Raw genomic sequence first — 25,698 nt, 5'->3', positions numbered from 1 at the left:
ACTGTGTGTGTCCTCTAAAGTCTCATCCTTGGAGAGCTAGCTTATTTCACATTGTACTTACATTGCTTTTCAATCTTTACTTTTAAAAAAGCAACCAGCCTTTTCCCCTTATTTGCATAAATCCTACACAGGTAACTTCTGTAGATGTAAAAAAAAAGAAAAAAAAAAAAAAGCAAAAAAAGAAGATCATGAACCCAAAGCAGTTTTCTCACCAGACTTCTGTTATGCTAGGCTTTTTCTGTGAATTACTTGGGGAAAAAGGCTAGACCTACCTGCTTGAAACCTGCTGACAAGAGTAAGTGAAATCTTTTAAAGCAGCAAGAGATTATTTGGAAGGCATATATTGGAGAGACAGGCTAAATACAAAGTGTTTGGTTTAGGATTTTCATTTTTCCTTGATGTGGAACAATAAATAGTTTTAAGATCTTGTGTACAATTGTTGCCTTAGCAGCGTGCTCTAATTAGGGTGACGTCTGATCATAAGAACTTTCTCAGTCATAGTCACACTTTTCATGAGTTAAAAGATTCTTCTCACTTGTGTCCTTGCCTGCCCATGTTTAAAATGTACTCTTTTATTTTTCCTGTTTCATAGGAAATCCTGAGATTTTGTTTTGTTTATCTCCACACAAAGCAGGGTAAGTTGTGCAGACAAAGAACTTACTGCGTTAGTCTGCACTTATAACCTGAAATTATAAAAAAGTTTCTTACAGTCAGATTCTAGCTCTGGAGCGTTCAATGAAATAATAATAACGGCCAACTCTGGCCTTAAAATGTCTTTAAATGTGTTTTTTTTCACCTTGAAATCTTCTCATGTTTTGCGAAGCTTGCTAATACTTCTGTAGGAGGCACACAGAGTTATGGCAGATTTGAGCATGCTTGAGTGTAATATTAGGTGGGATTTGGAAAACACAAATTGTACCTACTTTTTTGAAAAGGGTAATGGTAAAACAGTGCAGCATTTTACAGTGTTATCAGGAGCAGGACGGTATTGCTCAAATTCAGTACATAGCTTCAAAGGACTTCCTAACTTCTGGAATTAACAATGCCAAATTGAATTCCAGGCACATGGAGGAATGAAATATGTTTTATAGAGTCCAGTGTATTGAACAAGCAGCTTCTTAAACTAAAAAAAATTAAAAAAATAAATCTCTCCAAAACAAAACCAGCATGACAAAAAGAAAGCTGTAATTTAAAAGTGACTTCAAACTCTTTCACCCAGCTCCGATGCCTGTCCACTCAGACCTGTGGCTTTGCATTTAATCAATTATTTTTCTGTCTTGGAATAAGAGGTAAAGACTTCACATCATGTACAGATAGTGTAGAGAAATAGTTGGAAAATATCCTAGGCATGAGGGTGTAAGGAATGGGCTAAAAGACTTCATGATGCTGTCTGCTCCTTTTTGTTTGAGGTATCAATTGCACATTGTGAATGAGATAGAGATCTTTGGACTCCTACACGAGCTGTTTAAACTTTTGGCTGGAGAGCAGTTTAGTGTGTGTTTAATTATTGCAGCTAGGTGAAACAGCTGAAAATGACTTCAGATTGCAAGCCTAGTAATTTAGAGGATAAGCTATCTCTTGGGAAGTTGGAGATCTGTTTTCAAATCCCTTCTCCACTACGGGCATTTAAATTTGTCTCACTTCCAAAGAAAGCAGCTTTTCGAAACTCAAGTGTTCCAAACCCTCAGTTCAGTCTCTGAAAGTGACATATTTTGACCACGTCAGCTTGAGCAGTTTCTATGTGGTGGACATTGCGGAATTTATGCATCCTTTTGGGGTCTTAGTACGAGACGATGATTACAGATTTAGGTGTCTATATACATGCTCAGGAACAGGAACTCTCTGATGCCTCAGAGATTTTACTGGATGCTAAGGAGTTCAGACTCGTCTAGAGCTGCGTTAGTTTGATGCAAATTACCAGCTAGGTTTTAGAATTTGGCATCTGAATAAATGTCCACCTCTAAACTAATGCATGCAAACCACTTTGCTCTGAATCTCATAAAGTTCCAAGGGATTTGAGATATTTTTGGATAATGTTAATGACTCTGTAGTCTTCCTATAATTTCACAGTCTCAGGCAACCTACAAGGCAGTCATCAAAATGCTGTTACTGCCAAAAGTAGGTATGTTAATCTAATTTTATTGGTCTTTTGACTTATCCTTTTTTGTCTGTGTAGGTAATAGCTAACCTCTTGTTATCTCTGCCTGGGGACACTAACTGTTTTAAGGACAGTATTTATAATGTGCTGTCAGCATTAAAGTAAGATTGTGTTGATACTCCATCTAGCACTACACAGTATGACAGCTTGGAACATATTAACTTCTCTAAACTCATGGATGCATCTGTATTTTTCTTTGCTTCACCATACCTTTGTTTAAATATTTGTTAATATCAAGTTTTAAAACGTAAAAAAATAGAGGTAAGAAAAATAGAGCTCCTTGGGTTTTCTTCTGTTCTGTAGTATTAGAACCTGCTTTGGAACAAGTGCAACATAAAAATGCATTTGATAAGTGACTTGCCCCAGACTTGTGACTTGGTTTGTACACATGAAATGTATACTGTATTATGTGTTTTTCCTGATTGTGTTTATCATTACATACAGCTATTGTTATACAGCAAAAGGGCAAAACACATTTAAGCGCTTATAATGGCAAAGAAATATATTAGCTGTCTAGAGGAAGGCTGAAAGACAAATTCTTGCTGTAGGCTGAGGTATATGACTGTGGAAATATTGGAAAAAGTCATGTCCAGGGTAGAAAGAGTAAATGGAAACAAAGACAACAGGGACTTAGACACAAGAACACACACACACATGCACATTATAGGAGTGTAAACCCTATACACCCTATAAGTGTAAACGTGGCTTTTACATCAATTTCATCTTCAGATACATGCTACATAGAACTATAGCTTGCTAGTTTATAAATTACTATTTTGGATACCTCTGTTTTTATATACTGATTTTGCAAAATTACCCTGATATATACATTGCATTATAAATCAATCCATATAAGGTAGATTAATGGACCTACCATATATCCTAAAGAATGGAGCTTGTTCAGATCAGTGCAGAAAATGGCTTTTTAAATTAGATGCAATCCCAATCTATAGTGAGATTTATGCTAATTTTATGAAATACCAACCTCAGAATTAGTGCTTCCCCAGTTTCATCTTTAGACAAACTTTGTAGGAATAACACTCCAGGGGACAATTCATAGATGTGAGATGTATGCAGATGATCAGGAGTTACCTTTCCAGGTTTTACAATTTTTATGACACTTAAAAAAAAAAAAATGTAAATGATAATTTTCAATGCTGTTTGTGACATCTGTTTCTCAAGGGAGATGCATTTTTATTAATCTTTGCTTTACTAACAAGCCACATATGCAGACAGGAGCCATTGCATAGATTTTTAGTAAAGGACCTTTAGCAAAACATTGGCGGTGGAAAGCAGTGATTAATAAGTTTGTGGCCTTAAGGGCAGTTTTTGTTGAACTTAGTAAAAATGGTTGCATTGTGCTAGAGGTATAATACATCATGAACCTTATAACGTGCAAATGAGGTGATAAAGAGAACTTGTGTTAATGGCCTGTAATGCAACAATGTAATAAAAGTGATAGCTGAAAAGCTGACAACTGTGGTTATAAAGGACTTTCAAAGAAAATGATACTAATGCTGGAGGAAAACCCAGCAAATCTGTTATGGTTTTTCAAAATACTGTGGGTTGGTGACAGATTTAAGCTTTGGAAAGCGGGGTCTGTAGCAGCCATTGCAATGTCAACTACCAGGGCTTGCACAGCTGGCAGTGTGAAGAGTGCACCTCTGGAGTTAGGGAAGGCAGGTATAGGGTAGTAGTAGGATTACATAGCCCTTGCCACATAGCTGCCTTCACTGACAGCATTGTAGTTTGGGGTTTCAACTTTGTCCACAGTACTGTCAAAGTGCAAAACGCCCACCTGGTTCTTATCAGCCCACCTGCTGCTCGGCGCATGGTTTATCCCATGTTTGTATGGCACAAAATGTACAGAAATAATCGATTTTTCCTAACTTGGACTGGAGGAGAGTTTTGTGACATGCAGTGTAACAATCCTTGATTGTTCTGTCTGGAGGTAGGGGAGAAATTTCACACCTTACTGTTGCTGCATCCTAGAGAAAATGCTGGAGCTGAGTTTCTAGTGAGTAAGTAGCCTGTGATCAGTTGTCATCTGGCTCAATGAGCTACCCTCTGTCACCTGTCCTCCTAAAATTACCTTGGACTTGGGGCTGCAGCTTTTGTGACTCGTTCAAGCAACTGACAGCATGCTCACAATCTCACAAAGTGGGAAGGTATGTGTGTGCAGCCAGCACTGTCACTGGCCAAAATTCAGTTGCACGATAGTGCACGTGTATGTGTGCATAGGTACGTGATGGGAGTTGCCTGGAGAAGCCACTGTCTGCCTGAGGGTGAGCAGCTCTGCTATGAATGACTGCTGACCATATGAGATGCAAAACTTTTGAGCTTGGAATGCAAAATGCATCAGGACTGTTTATACCTACTGCAAACAGTTATCCACTGCTCCATATCACATATAATATAAATAAAAGCTGTGGTAATGGCAATTGATATAAACTCTTACTGTTTAGCCATGCTAATGTTCTCTTGCTTGGTGTCAGCTCTGATCTTATAGAGCTTGTGTGTACTTTTTCCCCAAGGCAGGGTCATGTTTTTTTTTCAAGGCTATGAGTCATGCCTTGCTATTCTTTTACTTCAAAGCTCAACAGAAAAGATACAATATGCAGATCATGAAATGCAGAAGCGAGGTTACAAATCCCTCATTCTGAAACGGAGTAAACCAAGTCGGTAGTACATATGATGGTTGTGGTTTGACAACAATCGCATGGTGTGTCATAGCAGTTTTACAGGAACTGCAGGCAGACTTGCTGTTCCTAAAATCTGATTTATATAAACAAATCTGCAGCTCTTCAAAGTTCTGTGAGTCAGTGAATTTTCAACTGCTTCAGTGTCAAAAGAAAAAGCGTCTAGCAGAATGAAACCTTGAGTAATACAGACAGCAGCTATATACAGGATTGCTGTAATTACAGAATATATTGCAATGCCTTTGAAATGACTATGAATGTAAATAGAGAACTTTCAGTGTCTGTTCTGGAATCTTACGAATCAAACAGAAGCATTTCATGAATATGTCCTGTATGAAATGAAAAAAAAAAAAAAGAACAAAAGTATATACATTAATTGGTAAATTGTAGTTTCTTATTTATGGAATATAAATAGATTCTATGGATTTATTTCTTCACTCTTAAAGAAAGGGGGGTGAAAAGGAATGGAAGAGGAGATCTATGTCCCTCCTTTAAGGCTGTGTTTGCAGGGGATCTAACTATACAGCCTAACCATTCCTGACCCTCTGACTCTGCACTTTTGGAAACAGAGCTATTCTCTCCAATTTAGAATAAGCACCTATTTTGAAACTTATTTTTGGTATCAAAATATTATATTACCAATAGGCTGAATCAGACCAGTGTGATACACTGAGTAATATAAACGAGGGCACGCAGAATAGGTTCATTGCATTATCAATCGTGTTACTGCAGGTCTATATCAAGAAGGAGTATTTCAAGACTATCCTGAAGGTGACACTTTGTTTATTTTCTGAACTTCTTTTTTTAGTTGGATTTAACCACGCTGAATTTTCTAACTGCAGAAACACAGATGGACAAAGAGAAAGGAAAAAAAATTCATAAATACTAAAAATGGTTTTCAATGTAAGCTTTTTTCATTTATATCTTTTTCCCCTTCTGAAATGTTTTGAAATAATACTGTATTTTGCCACATAAGAAAATATTTCAGAAATGGTAACAAATGGTAAAATCCATTCCCTACAAAGCAACGTGTTTACTAATTATTTACTAATTATTTTCTTGGTGGAGGAAGAGGGATTGTAGCAGTGAATTTGTGTTAGATATTCAGAACAGTAATGAAATAAAACAAGGCATGATCAAAAGGAGTCAGATGCTTAATTTACTGGTGGTTCAGCATTCTTACTGTAATGTTGTGAAACACAGTGTGGCCTAGGGGTCTAAGACCAACTACAGAAATCCTCACTTCTCTTCCAGCTTTTTTTTTTTTCTGGCAGTTTTATTTCCTGAACAGTTTCTAGGTTTTAAAGTTGTTAGATTTTTGCATATGTTTGTGCCTAGTAACTTTTATTTGGCCAACTGTTATTTTCCTGTCTTGTTAAGCAACAATTGCTGTAATTTCTCAGTAATTTCTCAGTAATTTGATTATAATTTTTAATTGCCCTTATTGCTGGAGACTTCTTTCATAATTTGATCTTTTCTGGCTACAACTTTCACACCTGAGCTTGTCTCTGCTTTTTAATAGAAACCATATTCTTTGGAAGTTCATGTGTTCTCCGTGTTCTCCATGTTCTCCATGGAAAATGTCCTTCAGTTTCCCTGTTGATATGTTAAACACATAAAGCTCTTTATGCCTTCTAATTTTAAGCATCTATTATTATTTCAATGACTTTTGACACACATTTTCCAGTTTTTCAACATTTTTTTGGAAATGTGTATACCACACCTCCACCCAGCATTCCATTCTCAATATTACTTTTACTCAGAGTAAGTACTAGTTTTTTCCTACAACAGTAGGAAAAATTGATTATTTGTGTATATCATTTTTCCTAACCAGCTCCTGGTTTGTTCCAAAAATCGTATTAACTCAGGTGATCACAGTGTTAACTAATACTGCTTATTTTCAGTTTGCTGTTAACAATCCTTAATTTCTTTTCTGAGTCAGGATTCCCTCATATGTTAGTTACTGACTTCATTCCATGATCTTTTGGTGTGCAACTCTGTGTTTGTGTAGGTCAAAATGCATGTTATTTACTGGCATAGTTTTTGAAAAGCATGACCTTAGCCACCACTGGGGCTCCTCTGGAAAAATAGCGGGGGTGCTTCTTGTCATAACAGACCTGGACTATTAATTCTTTAGCTTTCCTCTAGTTTGTCTATCTGCAAACATTATAAGCAGTGTTTTCATATTTGACTCTAGATTACTGGTGAAAATGTCAAATAGCATTGGGCCTTGTTAATCCCTGTGGAATCTAACTCTAAACAACCTTGTTTGATTCCTCACTGAATGCTTCTTTCCAAGATCCCTGAACTAGCCAGCTGCTTCTGAATTATTTTTAGAATTTATTCTTTTTTTGTATTGAAAAAAACCACTGTTTTATCAGTGTTTACTTCTCCTCATTGTAAGTATGACGTTGGGGTTAACAGGCCCCACGCTCTTGCCATGGGAAACCCTGCCTGCCTGCATGAATAGGTAATTAGCTCGGAAATTGGATAGGCTGTTATGGGAAAATTTGCATTATTTCAGCTTCTTTTTTCTTTCCTCACTAGAGAAATGCGTTTGCTCTCTCCAGTCCTGTTTTACTTGTGTCTTTTAAAGATGACTAGATCTGTTCACTCAGAAACAAACTCAGGGCAGTAGAGGGATGGCAAAGACTGTCACTGTGTGTTACTCTGAAGAGCTACTGTTTCAAGTTAACTTTCTAAGTTAATATTCAGTACTGTCCTTATCTCTTCTCTGATAGGCAAAAAGCTTCTATTCTGACTAAAGCTATTTGGTAACATCAAGATAAAATGAGGCTATTAGTGCTGCAGAAGAGAATGCCCATTGCTATAATGCTCTGCTAATGTGAAAAGATGCTTACACAAAGAAAGATGCTTTAAACCAGATATGCATTAAAACTCCTACAGGGAGCAATAGCAAATGCTAAAGTTCACCTGTTCCTTTGGCACTGCTACATTCTTCTGATTGTTTAATGTCTATATTTAAAAAATGAAAATTAAGTGATGCTCATATAGCACTGTTCATGCAGATACTCCGACACACTGAAAAACTCTTCCTACTTCATTGCATCTTTGTGTTTCACTTATGTGTTTCTGTTACATAGTGGTACATAAACTGTCTGATGAGTGAATTATTCCAGGTTTCAGAATATTCAGTGAGAAACTGCAGTCAAAAAGAATTGCATGTCTTGGCATTTAAAATTACTTTTTGATATATGGGATGAGACTCCGTAGCAATGTATGACAGTTTTACTTACAAAGTAGTAAGCTGAAACTGGAGTATTTCTGTAGGGCAGCTATTCAACTGCATTCGGCTAATGTTACTTAATTAATGAAAAAACAGGATGCAGTGAATCCAAACAGCTTGATGTCAACGAAATATTTCTAATTAAAATACTTTTTTAAACTACTGTAATTTACCAATTGGAAATTTTCATTGTCAGATGCTGCTTTCTACCATTTTTCGTGCGTTTGTGTATTTTTAACAGTGGCAGAACTAGTTCTCTTATTTCTCTATAACATTCTTCCTTTCCACTGAAGACTCACTTTTTCCCCAGGATCAGTTTGTAACTCATCTGGAAGCTTTTGCTACTCAAGGAAAATATATAGAAGTCATCACAGAAATGGTCTTGACAGCTTTGTAATACAAAGTAAAACTTCTCAAGTTTATTTTAAAATGTATTGTTCAATTTGTAATACACTATACTGCGCACTTTATATTTCTGAACAATATTTCAGACAATTTAGTTGAAAATTGTTTCTGTGGTCATTTTGACTTTTAATACTATGTGTGCAATCAGATAATGGAGTACTAAGAACAGAATAGCATATCTGTTTTGAAGAGGTAGCAAATTCCTTAATAAAAAGTGAAAGCAATGATAGTAAGAAATTTAAGTCTGACAGCTGAAATATGACCAATTTTTTCTAAAGTGAGTTTAAGGAATCCAAAGGAATATGTAGATTGCTGAAAAAAAGTAGTCCTAAGTTTTGACAAAGATTTCTAGCTGGACTTAAAATTTGCAAGGAAGACTTCTATTTGTCCTGAATATAAAGAGACTCAGGATAAGACTCAGAACATAATGCAGTGGGGTTTTAGAGTGCGATTCAATTAGGGCATATGCTTAGGACAAAATTAGCGGCCAAAGGTAAATGAGCAAACAAATACATGTTCTAATGGGGGTGTTAGGAAGATGAGGTGGGTCAACTCTAGCATGGACTGTTTGGTCTTGATTCATTTAGCAATAGGTTTTTGAGATGCCACAGAGCAGTGGAGCTTTAAGCTTTTAGCTGATGATCTCAGCAGGTGAGGGCACTGTAGTTCCTCTCCTGACACATATTACTGCTTCTAGCAAGTTGTGCAAGACTTGATTCTGGCATATGTGCAATTCATACTTAGTGTGCCAAGGGAAATGTAATTATAACATGAATTGTAAAGGTCTGGTGGAGTGGGATTGTCTCCAATGCTAGAGCTGCCTCCTCCTAGAACATTCTGCCTGTCCTCTGGCTGGAAGATCACAGTTTTCCCTTAGCTTCTGTGTCATAGCTACTAGTCCCATGCAAATATTTTAGATACTGAAAGGCTATGGTCCTAAATGCTGATGTTTGAATGAATGGATTGGTCTTTTATCTGATGGGTTGATACAGGTAGGGAAAATGGTTGCAACTGAAGAATTATTGGATATGAAGTTGTTTTGTAGGTGAGTTTAAGAAGAACCTCTGATAAACTAATTTTAGGAATGAGAAGTTAATTCAAACAGAAAAGAGCATCACAACAAGAGAAGGGATAGAAAGCTGTTTAGTCATAGATGTTTAATGAGACTGCAAACAGTCTAAAAAATTGTTGATGTCATGGTTGCCATTGCTATGACCTGTATAAAGAGATGTTAAACTAGCATGTGATATCATTATTTATCCGCATTATGGTATGAAGTTTGATCCCCTCACAAGGTTCATAACAGGGTCACATTATATGCTCTTGAGAAGGACAGGGAGAGATAAAAATGCAGGATCATGGAGTGGCCGAAAATGACAGAGCATTGAAAGCGAGTAAATTACAGTATGAAGCAAACCTAGAAATGCTTTTTCAGTTCTGGTAGTTTCTTGGCATCACAAAGTAGGAAACGCCTCAATTTGCTTGTAACAAACTTGTAAAATGCCTGTGTGAGTTTTACTAGTGTGGATTGTTGTTAGTCTTTTCATAAAGCAATATATACTATGCTCATTTAGTTCAGTCCCCCTAACCAGTTCCATTATAAGCGGGGGGGGGGGGGGGGGGGGGAGAGGGAATTTTATTCAGAAATTGGCTAGAATGTCAAGCACAAACACTGAATGATTTATATAACAAATCCTAGTTATTTTTAATTCATTTGTGGGTGTTAGGTCATTGTGGGTGTACCTGTGGCTACAGAAAATGTAATATGACATCCTCAGAAACACCCAATATGGGTGTATTTCTGTTCACCTGACAACAAAATCTTCTGAGCTTAAAAGGCAGGGATGAAGCTAGCGCTGCCTACAGCTATAAAATGCTGCCTTTAGCTATTTTGACACAACCGAGATCTTAAGCACATAAACAGACATCGTATGTAACTTAAGCTGGACAATTTACATAAGTCAATTAAGCACATGATTTGGTGTTTCTCTGGAATTGCTTTGATGTAGGCCAAAATTCTCAGTAAGCCAGGTTTAGAAAATGATTAAAACATTGAAGGGAAAAGAATATGAAAAAAACTTGAGTCTAGAGCTGTTAAAATGCTAAGGACTCGGAAAATACTAATGGAACACAGATGTAATTAAACTAATGGGAAAACACTTTGTATTCAGGTTAGAGGCAGATACGCTGTTTGTGTGGGGGCTGTGCACTACTACTTTTCAGGGCTGGATCTAAGTGGGAGCCCATGTGATAGTAAAGGAATGGAAGAGACAAGAATCCTTTTTTTTTTTTTTTTTTTTTTTTTAACTCCAATTTCATTCTTCAAGTTTTGGTAGACCTGTAGGTGCTTTTCCTGTGGTTTTCACTGTTTACCAGTGAGAGAAAGAACAAGCTTGGAAGAGATAATTATGTTATTACTCTGTCCGTTATAAATTACTGTTCTAAGCTTAGAGGAATTTTTAAGCTGTCATAGTTCTCATTCCACAAATAAGTATCTGTAATCCTTGTAAAATCAATTTGTCTCGACATAAAGGAGAAACATCCAGTCATCCATGATGCAGTTTTCCTTTTGTTTAGCAGAGTAAATTTGTATAACACAGAAGCATCTGTTCCAGTTTAAAATATCAAGGGGTGTAGTTACCAATTAGGAGAGTGATGCAGAAAACATCCATGTCATCTTAATTGTATCAGATTTTGGTGAATGCAAAGAAAATTACCTTCCCAGGAGACTTTTCATCTCTCTTTCCCTCCCTCTTAGTTTTTCACTGGTTTCAAGATTTTTGTGGAAAAAATGTTATCATTTGTGCAGGCTCTATAAATAGCATTTAATTCCACAGCTGCTGGGAACACATTTCCAGCATATCCACTGTTTCTGCTGGTGACTTTCTGGCAGCTGGAATATCCCTGTCTATTATTTTCTATTGCTAGGCACAGTAATAATAATAATAATTATGTGGATCTTCTGGTGCAAAAGTTAAAGGGGTGGATCTAGATGCACGAGGGAGTATTAATGGTGTGCTAATTCTGGAAGTAGATACAGATTCTTTTGAAGATAAACCTTGGAGAAAGCCAGTAGCTGATCTCTCTGATTATTTCAACTGTGGATTCAATGAATATACTAGGAAAATTTACTTGAAAAACAAGAGAATGTCAATGGCACTTGAAGTTCTATGAGTAACCTCATTCACAAATAAAATTATGGTACCGAACTGGAAATTTGGAGAAGGAGTTGGCAGTGCAGTTGACCAAACCTGATTTCAACCTGATGATCACATCTCATCCTGCCTTATTCAAATCAGGAATTCCAACAAACAGGCGATTACCTGGCACAATAGATGTGATTGGGCAGATCATCAGTAGCAGCAGGGTGGGAGGATGGTGGCATGCTAGTGAAAACGACAGACAGTTTCTTTCAGAACGATCTAATCCTGAAGTAGGCAATTTTACCAAGCCACTTCCTTTTTCCCCTCCAAGAGCTCCACCTACCCACTTCAACAACCCTTCCGCCCAGCCCCTCCAACTTGACAGTTGGATATATAACAGTGCCACCACCAGGCTTTCCATCACCACCTGGCAGTCCTCTACCTTCCCTCATACCCACAATAGAAAGTGGATGTTCTGGCTGTGATGGTCATTCACACAAGAGTCAAAATCAATGGGGAAGACAGGAAGAAAGAAAAAAGGTACCCAGAGTAAGCAGAACGTCTTTTCAGAGCTCCTTGTTCCCTCTAAGCTTTAAATCTATATACCTTCCTTTCTTTGCTGAACCAGAGTCCAACTCCCATGCAGATAGCACTGATGCTTCAAGCTGTATCTTCCAGAATTCCCGTGCCATTTTTTAATGGCTGACATTAAGAAACAGCTGCAACAACATCTAGTCCACCTTATACAGCCCTAGAATGTAGGCAGGTGCCTCCTGTGGTAACAAACCACTTTGTGTAAACAGTGAAAGCATCCTTACAATTTTATAGATGATGCTGAAAAGTACTAATTCTCCACCCTGCTCCCACCTCCCTGATTGCCATTAAACAATTGTTAAGCTTTAAACCAAAATTTGTACCCATATGTATCTGCAATTTTGAAGATTGCGTATTACCTTCCTACTTGTGTGGGACTTTGAGAAGTATGTCTTGCAAGTTTACAAGAGGAATGTTTTTCCTAAAGAAGTCCTGATTGGCAAAAAGCAAGAACATTGCTTTTCATGAACAGTGGGAAATGGCTGAGAGTTTTCCTTTGCTACAGTAAGGATGAATTTTTCATGATAGAAAATATATCAATGAACCACTTGAGCTATATGAGTGAAAAGTCTTGTGTATTCATTTCTTGTTTGATTATTTTGTTGTTGGTTTTCATTCCTTGTTGTCTAAGTTATATCTTTCCACTGTAACATTTTCCTAGATGGACAAAGGTGCTTCCTTTTTTAAATATTGTGCAGGAGGAAGGAATGGGGTAAAGCGATTGTACTCATTATCTTGAGGGATGGTGTAAATCAACTGATAACACAGCATGACTGGCTATCTATTTTTAGGTGACCAGTATGTCACCATCAAGAGTCAGGGTTTTATCCAAGTAATGGTATGAGAGAGAGTTTGCAGAATAGTTCCTGAAACCATGGTTCATCCTTGTAGCACAGGAAGTCTCTTATTTTCATCGATATTAAATATTAAACCCCAAATCAAACATTTTTCATTGCACTATTACTGTGATAACTGAATGTCTGAAAGTCTGAAACAACTGAATATATACATTTGATAATGTATTATTGATATTAAATAGTACCAGGAACCAAAACAATAGAGCAGAACTCTTCAGTATGACTCAGTACAAAAAAATCAATTTGTGCTCAAAAGAGCTTAGTCTGTTTCTGTCAATTCCCAACTTGAGACAAAAAGTAATGGCTATGGGCTTCTTCTAGATAAGCCCTCAAGATTTTATATTTGACAGCTAAATTATTTCTAATTTAACTTACATGACAGAATTTTCCAGGATCAGCTAACCACATCGTGTTGTGTCTCATATAACACAGAACACTGATTTCCAAAGTGGATCAGGCTGTCTGCTCTCAAGAGCTGCACAGTTTTTTGTTCCAAAAAGTAGAGATTTCTTCAAAAATCTTTATTATAATAGCATTATTACAATTCAGTGTAACAAATCGAGCTTCAGAAATTGCAGCATGTCTTCTGGTTATTTTTTAATCACTAGGATCAGAGTTAGGGCAGCTTAAATGTCTGAAGTTGCACTTTTGGGTCTGGCATACTAATACTGTGTCCAACAGCATTCTTCAGGTAGATTATTTTTTCCTTTTAAAAATAACTTTAAAAAAAATTATAACTTTTGGACTGAGACCTAGCATCCAGTATTGCACTGCCTGTTTGATGCTGCCTTAATTTAAGGAAGGAGCCCAAATTATTATCTTGAGTGACTGCTAGAGAAAGATGCAAGACTTGCATTGTAGCTAGAGGTTGACTACAACTGACATACTTTGTATGGTATGTATGAGAGGATGAGAAATAACAGAACTTGAAAATGGGCTAAAATAACCTTGTCTGGTTCTTCTTGTCTGCTCTATTATGAGGGCACGTTGTGTAATAAAAGTAACTAATTTCTCATAATCAATTTCCATAGAAATTAATAAGTCTGTTTAGATTCTGGATTAGTTTTCTTCAAAGATGTTTCACATCATCTCTTTTGAGAAAAAAAAAAATGGAACAAGGGGCCACCTTCTTTCTAGAATAATTATTTTGCATCCTTCACAATCTGACTTTTGTAGCTGGTGAAGGGGAAAATGATGTTATGATTGCAAATGCTTTGCTTGGTACTGGCCACTAGAATAACAAAAACGGCTTTAGGCAGGGATATTTAAAAATCCCACCCTAATCCACAAACCAAAAACCAACCACCAACTGTTCATGTGTATGTTGAAAAATCAGCATATAAAAGTTGAACTATGTATATTTGCTATGTACTGCTGACATTCTGGAGTGAAAATTAGGATAACAAAAGCCTAAGGTGGCGTAGGGCAGTTAGCTAATAAAAGATGCTGGAGCACTTATGAATTAATATGAAGCAACTAATTTGTCTTTGTCTGTTTTAATGCTAATCTTTTCGTACCGCATCATCTCCCAGACGCTGTTTCTTACTGCAGGGCAAATCTGTGCTGAGTCAGAAATGGCCAGGAAGCACAAGTACTCCTCCCAATATGCTTGATGCTCTGAGTATATTCCTCTGTGTGAGTCTGGCACTACACAATTGTTTTCAGTGTCTGTACATACTGTAGTCTAGAATTTTTTCTCCTGTACCATGTAACAGTTGTCCTATAGGATCATTTCCAGCTGGTCTCTCTCTTTGTGTGTGTGTGTGTGGTTTTTGTTTGATTTTTTCCTTTGTTTTGCTAGGTTTTTTTTTGTTGTTTTTTTTTTTTTTTTTGTGAGCACATAAAATGCTATGAGCCAGGAGTGTGCAAATTTTGTGTAGTGTTTCAGGCAATACGTCACTATGCATCACAGTGTTTTGGTTTTTACATAAGCATATTTGGCATATTTTCTTCAGTACAAAGTGTTCCTTTCTCTTCAGAGCAGCTTTCTAGGCTCAGTGTGACAATTCCAGTGCTCAGTTTCAGAGAGCCATTTTTTTAAATTCTGCACCCCCCCCGCCCCCCCCCCCCCCCCCGCCCCCCCCCCAGCTGTTCTGAATGCACTTAATGCTGGACAAGAACTATTGGATAGATTTTTAGATACACTTGGTGCGTGTGTAAAGATGCACAGTTGGTACTTCTTGAGATGTGAACTCTTTCTCTGAAATAGAACTCTGTTTTGCTTCCAGTATTAATTCACTGATTAATTGTAGGGCCATAATATTGTACATTTCCACAGTTTATGAAATTCCTGGAATTGACAGTACAGGTGCAAATTGTTGATTTGATGAGTATACTGGATTTATACCCAAAGCTTTTATTCACATAGATTATGATGAGATTATAGATTTGATGAGAAAATGAACATGAGCCGGTAGTGTGCACTCGCAGCCCAGAAAGCCAACCGTATCCTGGGCTGCATCAAAAGGAGCATTACCAGCAGGTCAAAGGAGGTGATCCTGCCCCTCTGCTCTGCTCCTGTGAGACCTCACCTGGAGTATTCTGTGCAGTTCTGGTGTCCTCAACATAAAAAGGACATGGAACTGCTGGAACAAGTCCAGAGGAGGGCCACGAGGATGATCAGGGGACTGGATCACCTCCCGTATGAAGGCAGGCTGAGGAAGTTGGGGCTGTTCAGCCTGGAGAAGAGAAGGCTGCATGGGGACCTCGTAGCAGCCTTCCAGTATCTGAAGGGGGCCTATAGGGATGCTTGGGGAGGGACTCTTCGTCAGGGACTGTAGTGACAGGACAAGGGGTAATGGGTTAAAACTCAAACAGGGGAAGTTTAGATTGGATATAAGGAGGAAATTCTTTCCTGTTAGGGTGGTGAGGCACTGGAATGGGTTGCCCAGGGAGGTTGTGAGTGCTCCATCCCTGGCGGTGTTCAAGGCTAGGCTGGACGAAGCCTTGGGTGGGATGGTTTAGTGTGAGGTGTCCCTGCCCATGGCAGGGGGGTTGGAACTAGATGATCTTGAGGTCCTTTCCAACCCTAACTATTCTATGATTCTATGATTATCATACTAGTGGCTTTATATATATGCACTTCAGTGAATTTAGATCAGGGTCTTGGAGTCTACTGAAGCAGCTGAAGATGCTGAATAAGCTGAGCTGAAATTTTCAGTTATGCTTTCTTTAAAAGGAAGTTGTTTGCAAGTTAAGGTCTTTTGTTGAGCATGTTGATCATGCTGGATGTATGTTGTTATAGCTACTGTTTCCAGCCTTTTCCTCAATTATTTGTCCATTCAAGAATCTTCCTCCGTATCCTATGGCTATTTAGATTCCTTTAGCTCTTGGTATTGGTTCTTGTCAAAAACATTTTGTGATCTGTTTGGAAAGAAGTACCTGAAAGGGACCCTTTTCTGAGTTTCCAAGTTCTCCTTTGGAGAATTGCATGCAAAAAATGTGGCAAGTAGAATGGCTGAAGCACCCTCTTGGGTGTATAAGGTGGTTGGGCAAAGGACTGAGACCTTGACAGGAATTGTGGTCTACCGCTTTAAAGACCTTTGGACAAAGAGCACATAGGAAATATGACTGCTTCCACTGAGGAAGAGGTTATTGCTCTTTTGAAGAATAAAGAGGCCCAGGTTGTGAAAACCAGCAATATTTAAAGTTTCTGGATAGCATGCTCTTTAAATGGTATAGAAGCATAGAATAGTCAGTATTGGAGAGGACCTTGAGATCATCTAGTTCCAACCCGCCTGCCTTCGGCAGAGACACCTCCCACTATTTTATGGCCTCCCTTCCATCCTCTTGTTATCTCTTTTCAAAGGTGAGACTCTTAGCCTGCTTAGTTTTTATTTGAACAGGGGTGATTGCATATTTCTGTTTGTCCTTCAGATTGCCTTTTTTTGAACTCTTTTCCAGCCTCACTGTATTCCTTTTGTGTTGAGGGGGCCAGAATTGCACATAACATGCTGGATGTATACCATGGATTTCTGTAGTGGTGTAATATTTTTTTTCTGCATTATTTCCTATTCCTTTGCTAAATGTTCCTAAAATCTGATTTTCTTTTTGACTGCTACTGAGTATTAAGCCAATGAATTTTATTTGTTTATTTTTTTAACAGAACTTTGATAGCTTTCTGTGTAGCAGAGGTTTCTGTGAGACTCTGACTGTGACTTCTGTTTGTCTCCATTTGTTCTCCATTTTCCATTTATAGCTACTGTTTCCAGCCTTTTTCTCAATTATTTGTCCATTCAAGAATCTTCCTCCTTATCCCATGGCTATTTAGATTCCTTTAGCTCTTGGTATTGGCTCTTGTCAAAAACATTTTGTGATCTGTTCGGAAAACTCCAATACTGTGGCTTTTCAAAAGCAGAGAAGGCTCTTCCTCTAAAAAATGGTATTTTTTCATGTGTTGCTTCATTCTGCTACAGTTTCTATTAATTTACCTGATATAAACATCAGGTGGAAAGGTCCCCCAGAACTTTTCTTTAAAAACTGGTATCCTAAGAACCTAAGAAGTTTCAAATGAAAGAACATGTACACCACAATCACAATTTGGCTATTTCACCCTTGGCTCCTTGCAGATCGCTGGCTCCTGCAGATTGCAGAATGCCTACACTTTGTGCTCTGTTTTTCAGTCTCTCCTACTGTGCTATTTCAGACAGATCCTTTGCAAAATTCTGCAGTCGAATTTCCGCTTGTCGTGATTTGCCACAATAATTCCCAGGTTCTAGCTAAACATTTGCCTTGTAAGTTCGATGTTTTCCTTCACCGTGGATTATAAAGAGAAACATCAGATACCAAAAAGCATTTTTAGTCATTGCAGTGTCTTATATCCTGATTTATAGACATAATTAGTCATAATTAATCATTGGTGGTCTGGCTTTGCTACCATTAAAGCCTTGGGGGTAGGTTTTTTAATGGATTTTAAATGTCACAATAAAAATTTTAATCATGAATCACATTAATGTTCAGGCTTAATATTGGCATTGCTGTGCAAGGCTTTTTGGTCCATATCCTGCATGAGTTCAGGCAGCGTTGTATTCCCTATGAGGTATACCTTATAAGAGTCTACATACATCAAATAGGAAGCCCAACAGTGCTACATGAAAAATTTTCCCCTTATTGTCCACCTTGTTCAGATTTTTAGCTGTAGTAGTATGTAATTGTAAAGGAAGTATTTTTGAAATGTGTTCACAGAGAATGGCATGAAGAGAAAAACCTAAATTTACTCCCTTAGAATTCAGTTCTTTAAGAGCTTTGTGAAATCGTTGTATTTCTTAAATCATGTAGGAAATCAGCAACAGAATCCATTTATGTGGATAGGGTTAATGCCATCAAATTTAAGTTTCCCTATATGTAATTACTGATGTGATGTATTTCAGGTTGTTACTGACACAGTTTATCTTTGCAGTAGATACAGTAGATTACATGGTCAAGGAAAGATGTAATGAGCCTTATAACTTGGCAGAGAGTTCCTGACATTATTGAAATGTGGAAAACAAACAAAACCAAGCTCCACCACCCCCCCCCCATAAAAAAAGGGGGAATGTAACTTGGCTGTGTGAGATATTCATTTCCACTGTATCTGTTTAGAAGATGAGCATCAATGAACTCGTTATATCTGATATTAAAATTTACATCATTAGATTTCAAAGTCAGCAAGCAGACATAATTATTTAATGATGGAGTTTCTCTGGGGCTTGGGGGCCATTTTGGAGAATGGAATGAATTGACAGACAGGTGGCTGTATAATGCTTATGGCTGATTTTAACAATGTGTGACAGTAAGAAAAATTAGAACTCATTAACATTCACTCGGCCCAGTGTCTGCCCCACTGATCAATGGTTGGACTACTGTATGGCTTAAAATGCTTAATGAAGCTTTGTTTGACAGGAACCAACTGCTGCTGGAGGAAAATGTGGATGATCCGATAGCTGGCAGAGTGTATATGGCCTGCACTTAATAGACAAGGCAAATGTGAATAATTGGGGAGCAGAATGAGGGAGAGGAGTCTTGTGGTGATTGATGAACTATATTATGGTTGACACACACATTCTATGTTTTGCATAAAAGCGTTAGCATCTGATTGAGTGGAAAACCAGGGGAAAGAGAGATTGCGATGTGATTAGTGGAAGGTAATCAGCCATCTGTTAGGCATAATGTACTTACTAAAGATGAAGATAGAAAGCATATGTGTGCATGTGCTTACACAGCAACTATCACCTTTTATAAAAGTATACATGAAAATATAGAACTGTATATAAAGACCTAACATAAGGCAAATAAATACTATCAGTTCCTCTATTTTTCTTCTCCCACCAAAAAGAGTAGAAAAACTAAAGAAAGCTTGTAGCTATGTTTGTAATTCATTAATGTGTCCTTCCAGCCGACTGAAACAGTAGCTTCCGAAATAACAGAAACAAATAATTTGAGATGTATTTTTAAAAATAATGACATCATACCTCTCACTTTGATTATGATGATGAAAATAAGGCCATGCCTGCAAAATAGTGAGAGATGAACGTTTTATTCATCAGGACATACGTATTTTCAGCTGTTCACCTGCAAATTTAAAATAATCTGGTTTATACAGCTATTTGAGGTACAGAAAGGGTTTAGTTTAGAAGAAAGCTAGAGTCTGATATAACACTGCTTGCCCGCCTAAAACTGTCGATGATGCTACCAGGATTTTGTGATGTAGACAGCAAACCTAAGCTTAGCTTTTCATGTTTACAAAGACCTTTAGTGGTGGTAGAAGTCCTGCTTACAAGGAAGTAACCACTTCTTTACCTCTTTTCAAAAATAATTTTTGCATAGCAGTGTATAAAAGGCAACTCTAAAAAATGTATTCAGTTTTAATATGTATTCTAACACTTGTGATAGTGGTTTAAAGTCCACTATCTGTGCGTCCCTCAAAATCTGGAAAACCAAAATACTCCCGAAATAGAACAAATTTTAAGGCCAGCATTTAAAATCAGTCACTTGAAATATCAAACACCAGAATATATAACCCTAAAGTATTGTTTAACTTCCATTTAACATCTATTTGCATATTTATTTATTTTTTTTAGCAAATGTTTTAATCCACTAGATGACAACTTGGAATACAGAATATTATTCTTCAAACCACCTTTTCAAGTTTCAGACTAAAATTGGTTTTGCTGAAATTTATCACATGTCACTGATGGTACATCATGCAAATACTGGAACTGCTGAAGAAGGACTTCTGTGCCCCATCTTGGTGTTTCCACCTCCCCTGTTTCAGTATAAAAGTAATATTCTGTACATTGGAGGGGAAAGTGTATAGCTATAGGACAATAAATGCAAGTGTCTGTCTGAGAATGGGGTGGAGAGCTGCTAATTTAGTCATCTCAGTAGCTGAGCTGGTGTCTTAACACAACTTTATGAATGCAGTGCTCACAAGGCTGCTGACCTAGTTAAATACATAGAAGTCTGACTTGCACCTGGTCAGTGAGCCACAAAGCAGAACATACTTCTGATCAAAAGTATTTTGGCAAGTTTCGTAACTCCTAAATTGCTTAAAGTAGATATGTCTGTGAGTTTGCTGTTTCTGCTGGGCTTTGTTGTTTGCTATTTAGTATTTCAACATTAGAATTTTATGTAAAAACATCTCTGTGCCAGGGACTTTCCTCTTTTCCTTTCCGATCCACTGCATGGGGGTGACCGCATCCTGCACTCGGTACGCCTTGCCAGTGCAACTCATGGGTCCGTGCAGGCGTGACAGGGGAATGATGTTGCCGTTGCCGCAGTTATGGAGGAGCTGGGGGAGGGATCGCAGGGTGGAGCTTACTGTTTCTCCAGTGATTTTTAGGAGCACTCCTGTGAATGCAAGGCTCCAATGTCAGCTTTCTCGGAGAGCACAGGAGAACCTTTCAGTTTTCCTTTCTCACAGTGTAGTTGGTGATTGGTGCCTTTTTATTCTGCCAGGAAACGATTTGATGAATCGTTGCCCTAGTGTTCAGAGAGTGTTCAGATTCGGTCATTTCTACAAGTAGTTCCTTTCAAGCATTGTGGGCTCTTTAAAGCTTTCCCAGACCTTGTTATCTGGTATCCACAGTGTGTTTTATTACCTTTGTAGGACTTTTTTTTTTTTTTTTTTTTTTTAAGTGAAGAGAATGATCTATTTTAAAGTTTCCCCACATACATGAAGTGTGGCAACTTGTGATCTGGCAGAAAGGACTCAAAGGACTTGACTTTTAAGAGCAACTAGGATTAAGGAGGCATTAGCTGTAATGCGGGGGAGCCAGTATATAGAGTCAAGCACATCGTAACAAAAAACAGGTCAGCAGGTTCCTAATGGTTGCTAATTGCAAACTCGGTGTATCAAAGCTAGAGCTACGCTCTGCATGCAGCATGGACTAGCTTTTGTTTGCTTCTGCAGCAGCATGTTTTAATTTTTGTTCACTAATTGCTTTAATGTCCTTACTTGAGCTGAGTCATGTTGAAAAACTCTGGTAGAGAGCCAGGGTGGTTTTTCTAGTGGAAAAACTCCTAAACAAGTGCTGCACTTCCAGTGTTTCTGTATCATTTAGTGATTCAGGCATGTTTAATTTGTTAACAGTAAACATGCAAAAATAAGGACCACATGTGCTTCAGCAAAAATTTATTTTCAGGAATTAATAATGTGAAGAATATGCTCAAAGTAATATGATAGTTTTGGCTGTTAGAACAGCTGATTTATACACTTTAAAGCTGGGGCTGTGATCAGCAATGTCTAACAAAAATGTTTTCAAAGTGCATGATTTGTCTAACCCCGTGTTTTGAATATGTATGGCAACAGAGTTTAAGTCGAAAAATGGGCAGTGAAAAGAGATGGACTTGAAAAATATACTCATTGTCCTGAAATGCTAATTTCAGCCTTGCTGTAGAGCTTTTTATTTGGCAGCATTTAATTCTGAAGTCTTCAAAAATCAAATTAAGAGTTGGAAATTGCGCAGCAAGCATTGAAAACAATTGGAATATTTTTTTCATTCCCTTTCCTTGATTGCATGAATAGAAAATTTTGTTCTGAAGTGCCAAATTAATATTTACTAGCTTAATATCGGTCATAAATATTCTCTTCTGGGGGCAATGTGCAAAAAGTATTTTACTACAGGACAGAAAACAAAATCAAATTAATATCAAATGTAATTTTTTGTCCTTCCTGGCTATGATAAGTAGACTGGTGTTTGGCTACTTCCTTGGTACTGTCACTGCTTGTAGTAGTCATCTCTGGATGGTGAGACTCCACTTGAAATATTTAGGGATAGAACTCAGTTGTTACAGTGTAGTTGATTTAATAGTGAAAGGCACTGGTTTCTCTTCTGCAATCTTACAGCTATTATGCTAAAAGCTAAAATGCAGTCTTTATAGAGTAAACATGTAAAAACATTGAATACTGCCCCAATTAATAGCTGTATAACTGAGTTAATTGCAGTCTTTCTACTATGAAAAAGGAATACAAGAAAAAGTTGTTAAAAATGTAGTTGAAGTATTTCCAATATGCACTGGTTAAAGCAGTGAAAAGGACCCAATCTTCGTAATTCTCCTAATGTAGACTTACTGAATATAGCTCAGGTTTGCAAAGCATTGAAGATCGTAAAGTTGTATGTCAAAGGCAGGCATACGGCAAATTTGATTATCTCCAAAATTAGGTAAACCCTAGATCTCCTACTGAATTAAAGTTTACATAATGTTTTAGGTACTAAGCTCCAAACTAGGTGCATGCTGTTCACTTCTGCACAGCAGCCTTTTATATTGCATACAGCTTGAGTGTACAGGGAAATGGATACAAAGTAAAATGTTTTACTTATTTACCTTTTTCAGTGAACCCTGTAAGCTATTCTGATGACAGAGCTTTTGGGCTTTAGTAAAGCCACTCCTTCGGTACATATTTTGACATTTGGAGTTCTTATTTCTAAATTTTGACAGAGATGTTGCTTATTGCAGCAGTTGTTATCTAACAAAACTACAAGAATTTAAATGTCAAACTAAAAGCTGCCTACAATAGATCAACCAAGTGTTGTTACTTGCTTTAAATGTGTGTTTAAAACTTTTGTTGGATGTGATCAGTAGTCACGTGGACAGTTAGGAAGTGTGAATAAAACTTGTGATAATTTGTCTTTCATCATAATTTTCAGGCCATAGAATATGTTCTAATGCATTCTAATTTAAAATACTAGTCCTATATTAACTTGTGGAGTTGAGTAAATTTCTGCTAGCTTTATCAGTGCTTAGTTTCTATTGCAGTTGTAGAAAATCAGCATGTATTTTTCATCAGTGAAAACCGTCATTTCAGAAGTGATTTTCTGCAATGAAAGAAGTGCAGTATTTGTTGGCTTTGGCAAAAGTAAACCCAACAAAACAGACTTGTTTGTTCAAAGCAACACAGTTAATTTGAAATATCTATTGATTCTTGATCTTCTGGTGTAGAAAAACTAGCCTAGGTAGAATAATTTGTATAGGAGTACCATACCTCACAGACCTTACAATTCAGTCCTTGTCTTGTGATCATTTTTGTTGCAAAATTTGTAACATGCAGTCTATTTTCTTTTTCTCTTTGCAGCTGTTTTGGAATGAACTATGGTTTAGGCTTTCCCATGTTAGCCATGGATGTAGCGCTTTCTCCCATGACAACACAAGAACTGGATCCCATGCCATCTGACGCATCTCCTATGCTTATAAACATGACTCCAACAGTAGAACGAGATGGGGAAGAGGATGTCATGAAGGAGCTTGATTCTGGCCCGCAGTATGAAAAGCCTCCTCCTCTACACGCTGGGGCTGATTGGAAGATTGTTCTCCACCTGCCGGAAATTGAGACTTGGCTTCGGATGACATCTGAAAGAGTCAGGGATCTGACATACTCTGTCCAGCAGGATTCAGACAGCAAGCATGTGGATGTGCACCTGGTACAGCTGAAGGTAGGATGAATTTTATATTGCAGACTTTTCAGTGAAGGTGGTTCACTCAAATCTTCCACTTGCGAATTAAACAAAAGGGTTTTTCGCTGCAATATGACAGCCTATGTTAAGCGAATAAGTCCTTTTCAGGGAGATAATACAAACTGTCATTCTCAGATCTTTTTTCAACATCACTAAGTCATCACTTAATTTAGCAGTCACAAGCACATTAATGAACATGTCCACACTCCGAGAGCAGCTAATACAACCTGACCAGACAGATCAGAAATGCCCAGAAATAGTCGTATTTATTTTAACAAGATTTAGTACCTAAACCTCCCAAATTTGTGTCCCAATATGCATGGCTACTTATCTGAAAACTAAGCAAATTTCAGAAGCAGTAGGGTGGAAAGGTGGTCTAATGTTTGGCCTTTTAAGTCACATAAAAGCTATGCTCAAAATTGAACTTAGGTGGGACCACATACAAAATAGTAAACATGTAGAATATTTTTTCAGATCTGAGTCATGGTAAGAAGTGTGAAGCGAGAGGAATTGAATAGTAACAAACAGTAAATCAACCTTCCCCTCACACCAGCAAGGAAATGTACTAGCAAAACTGGACTTTGCCCCCCCAAATCTGTATCTTATGTAAACTAAAAGAGCAACAATCTCCCCACACCCTGACAACACAATTACCTTTAAACAATTATCTCTGTCTTGGTCTCGGATTTAAATTTTGATGATGAATTTTTAAAGATATTAAAGAAATTCCAAGTGAAATTCAGACAAATAGTGTTTAGGACTGTATTTGTATGTTTGTCTGCATTGCTTGGTTTGCTGCAGCAGATGAAGCATGCTTTTGAAGACAGCAATCTCCAAAAATAGCAGGCAAATATTATCTCTTCAGACTGAGCTGTCTTCAGCATTGCATTCTGAGGCCTGCTCATGTGAACATAGTCTTCCTTCCTAGTCAGCGCAATGGTATTTTATCTGTGTTTATTTTAGGACCGGGGCTGTAGTCCGTCTTAAAATACAACTCTGTGTACTACTGCTAACCACGGAGCAGTTGTAATGTAATCAGTTCTAACCAAGGAGAAAGCCAATCCTGAGGTTTTTTTTATGGTTCCACCACTTTTCTGAAAAATTTGGGATAGCCATTGCTAGCCTTTGATGAGAGAAAGGACCATGTCCACAGCATGCAGTAGGGTTTTAGCAAATATGCCTGAAATGTATTTCATAACAGAACTTGCTGGATTCATTGCCAGCTCTGATCTGGAATTGCTTTTGGCCATCTTAGTGCACTGCTGAGCTGAAACTAAAGGGCTGAGGGGCTTGTGGATGGTATTTGCACACAGCTTTGGGCTGGCTTAGAGCACAGACAACTGATTTGTGCCAACTTACAGAATAAGAATATTCTGTACACATACCTCACCCTCATACATCCACTAAAATGTTTTATGTCCAAATGGATGTCAGTGAATGAATAACATTCTCCTTTTTAGTATTTATTTGTGAAGTTGCAAGTGTCAATGGTAGCTCATAAAATACTTTCCTAATATTTTCTTCTATGTAAGTGATTGCTGTAGCACCTAGGGATTGTTTGGATCTAAGAAGAAATCTTTTTAATATGACTGTAAAAAAGGACAAAAGAATAACATGAATAAATCTCAATTATCTGGTCTGCCAGCCTGGGAGGGCTGTCATTG

At 37.6% G+C, this 25,698-nt stretch overlaps 1 protein-coding gene across 15 annotated transcripts in view; it reads left to right on the top strand.

Moving 5' to 3' along the window:
• The window catches only part of AKAP6 (A-kinase anchoring protein 6), a 285,186-nt gene that overhangs the window by 32,580 nt on the left and 226,908 nt on the right, over nt 1–25,698 (top strand). For all 15 annotated transcript variants that reach the window (XM_065686397.1, XM_065686389.1, XM_065686390.1 and 12 more), the window contains one exon: nt 23,656–24,013. In XM_065686397.1, coding sequence (XP_065542469.1) covers nt 23,666–24,013 — 348 coding nt within the window. In that variant the 5' untranslated portion in view covers nt 23,656–23,665. The remainder of the gene's footprint in view (nt 1–23,655; nt 24,014–25,698) is intronic.

The sequence above is a fragment of the Lathamus discolor genome, chromosome 6, assembly GCF_037157495.1.
Source record: "Lathamus discolor isolate bLatDis1 chromosome 6, bLatDis1.hap1, whole genome shotgun sequence".
NCBI lineage: Eukaryota > Metazoa > Chordata > Aves > Psittaciformes > Psittacidae > Lathamus > Lathamus discolor.
Note: the sequence above shows the minus strand (reverse complement) of the source record. Positions and strands in the feature narration are given on the sequence as shown.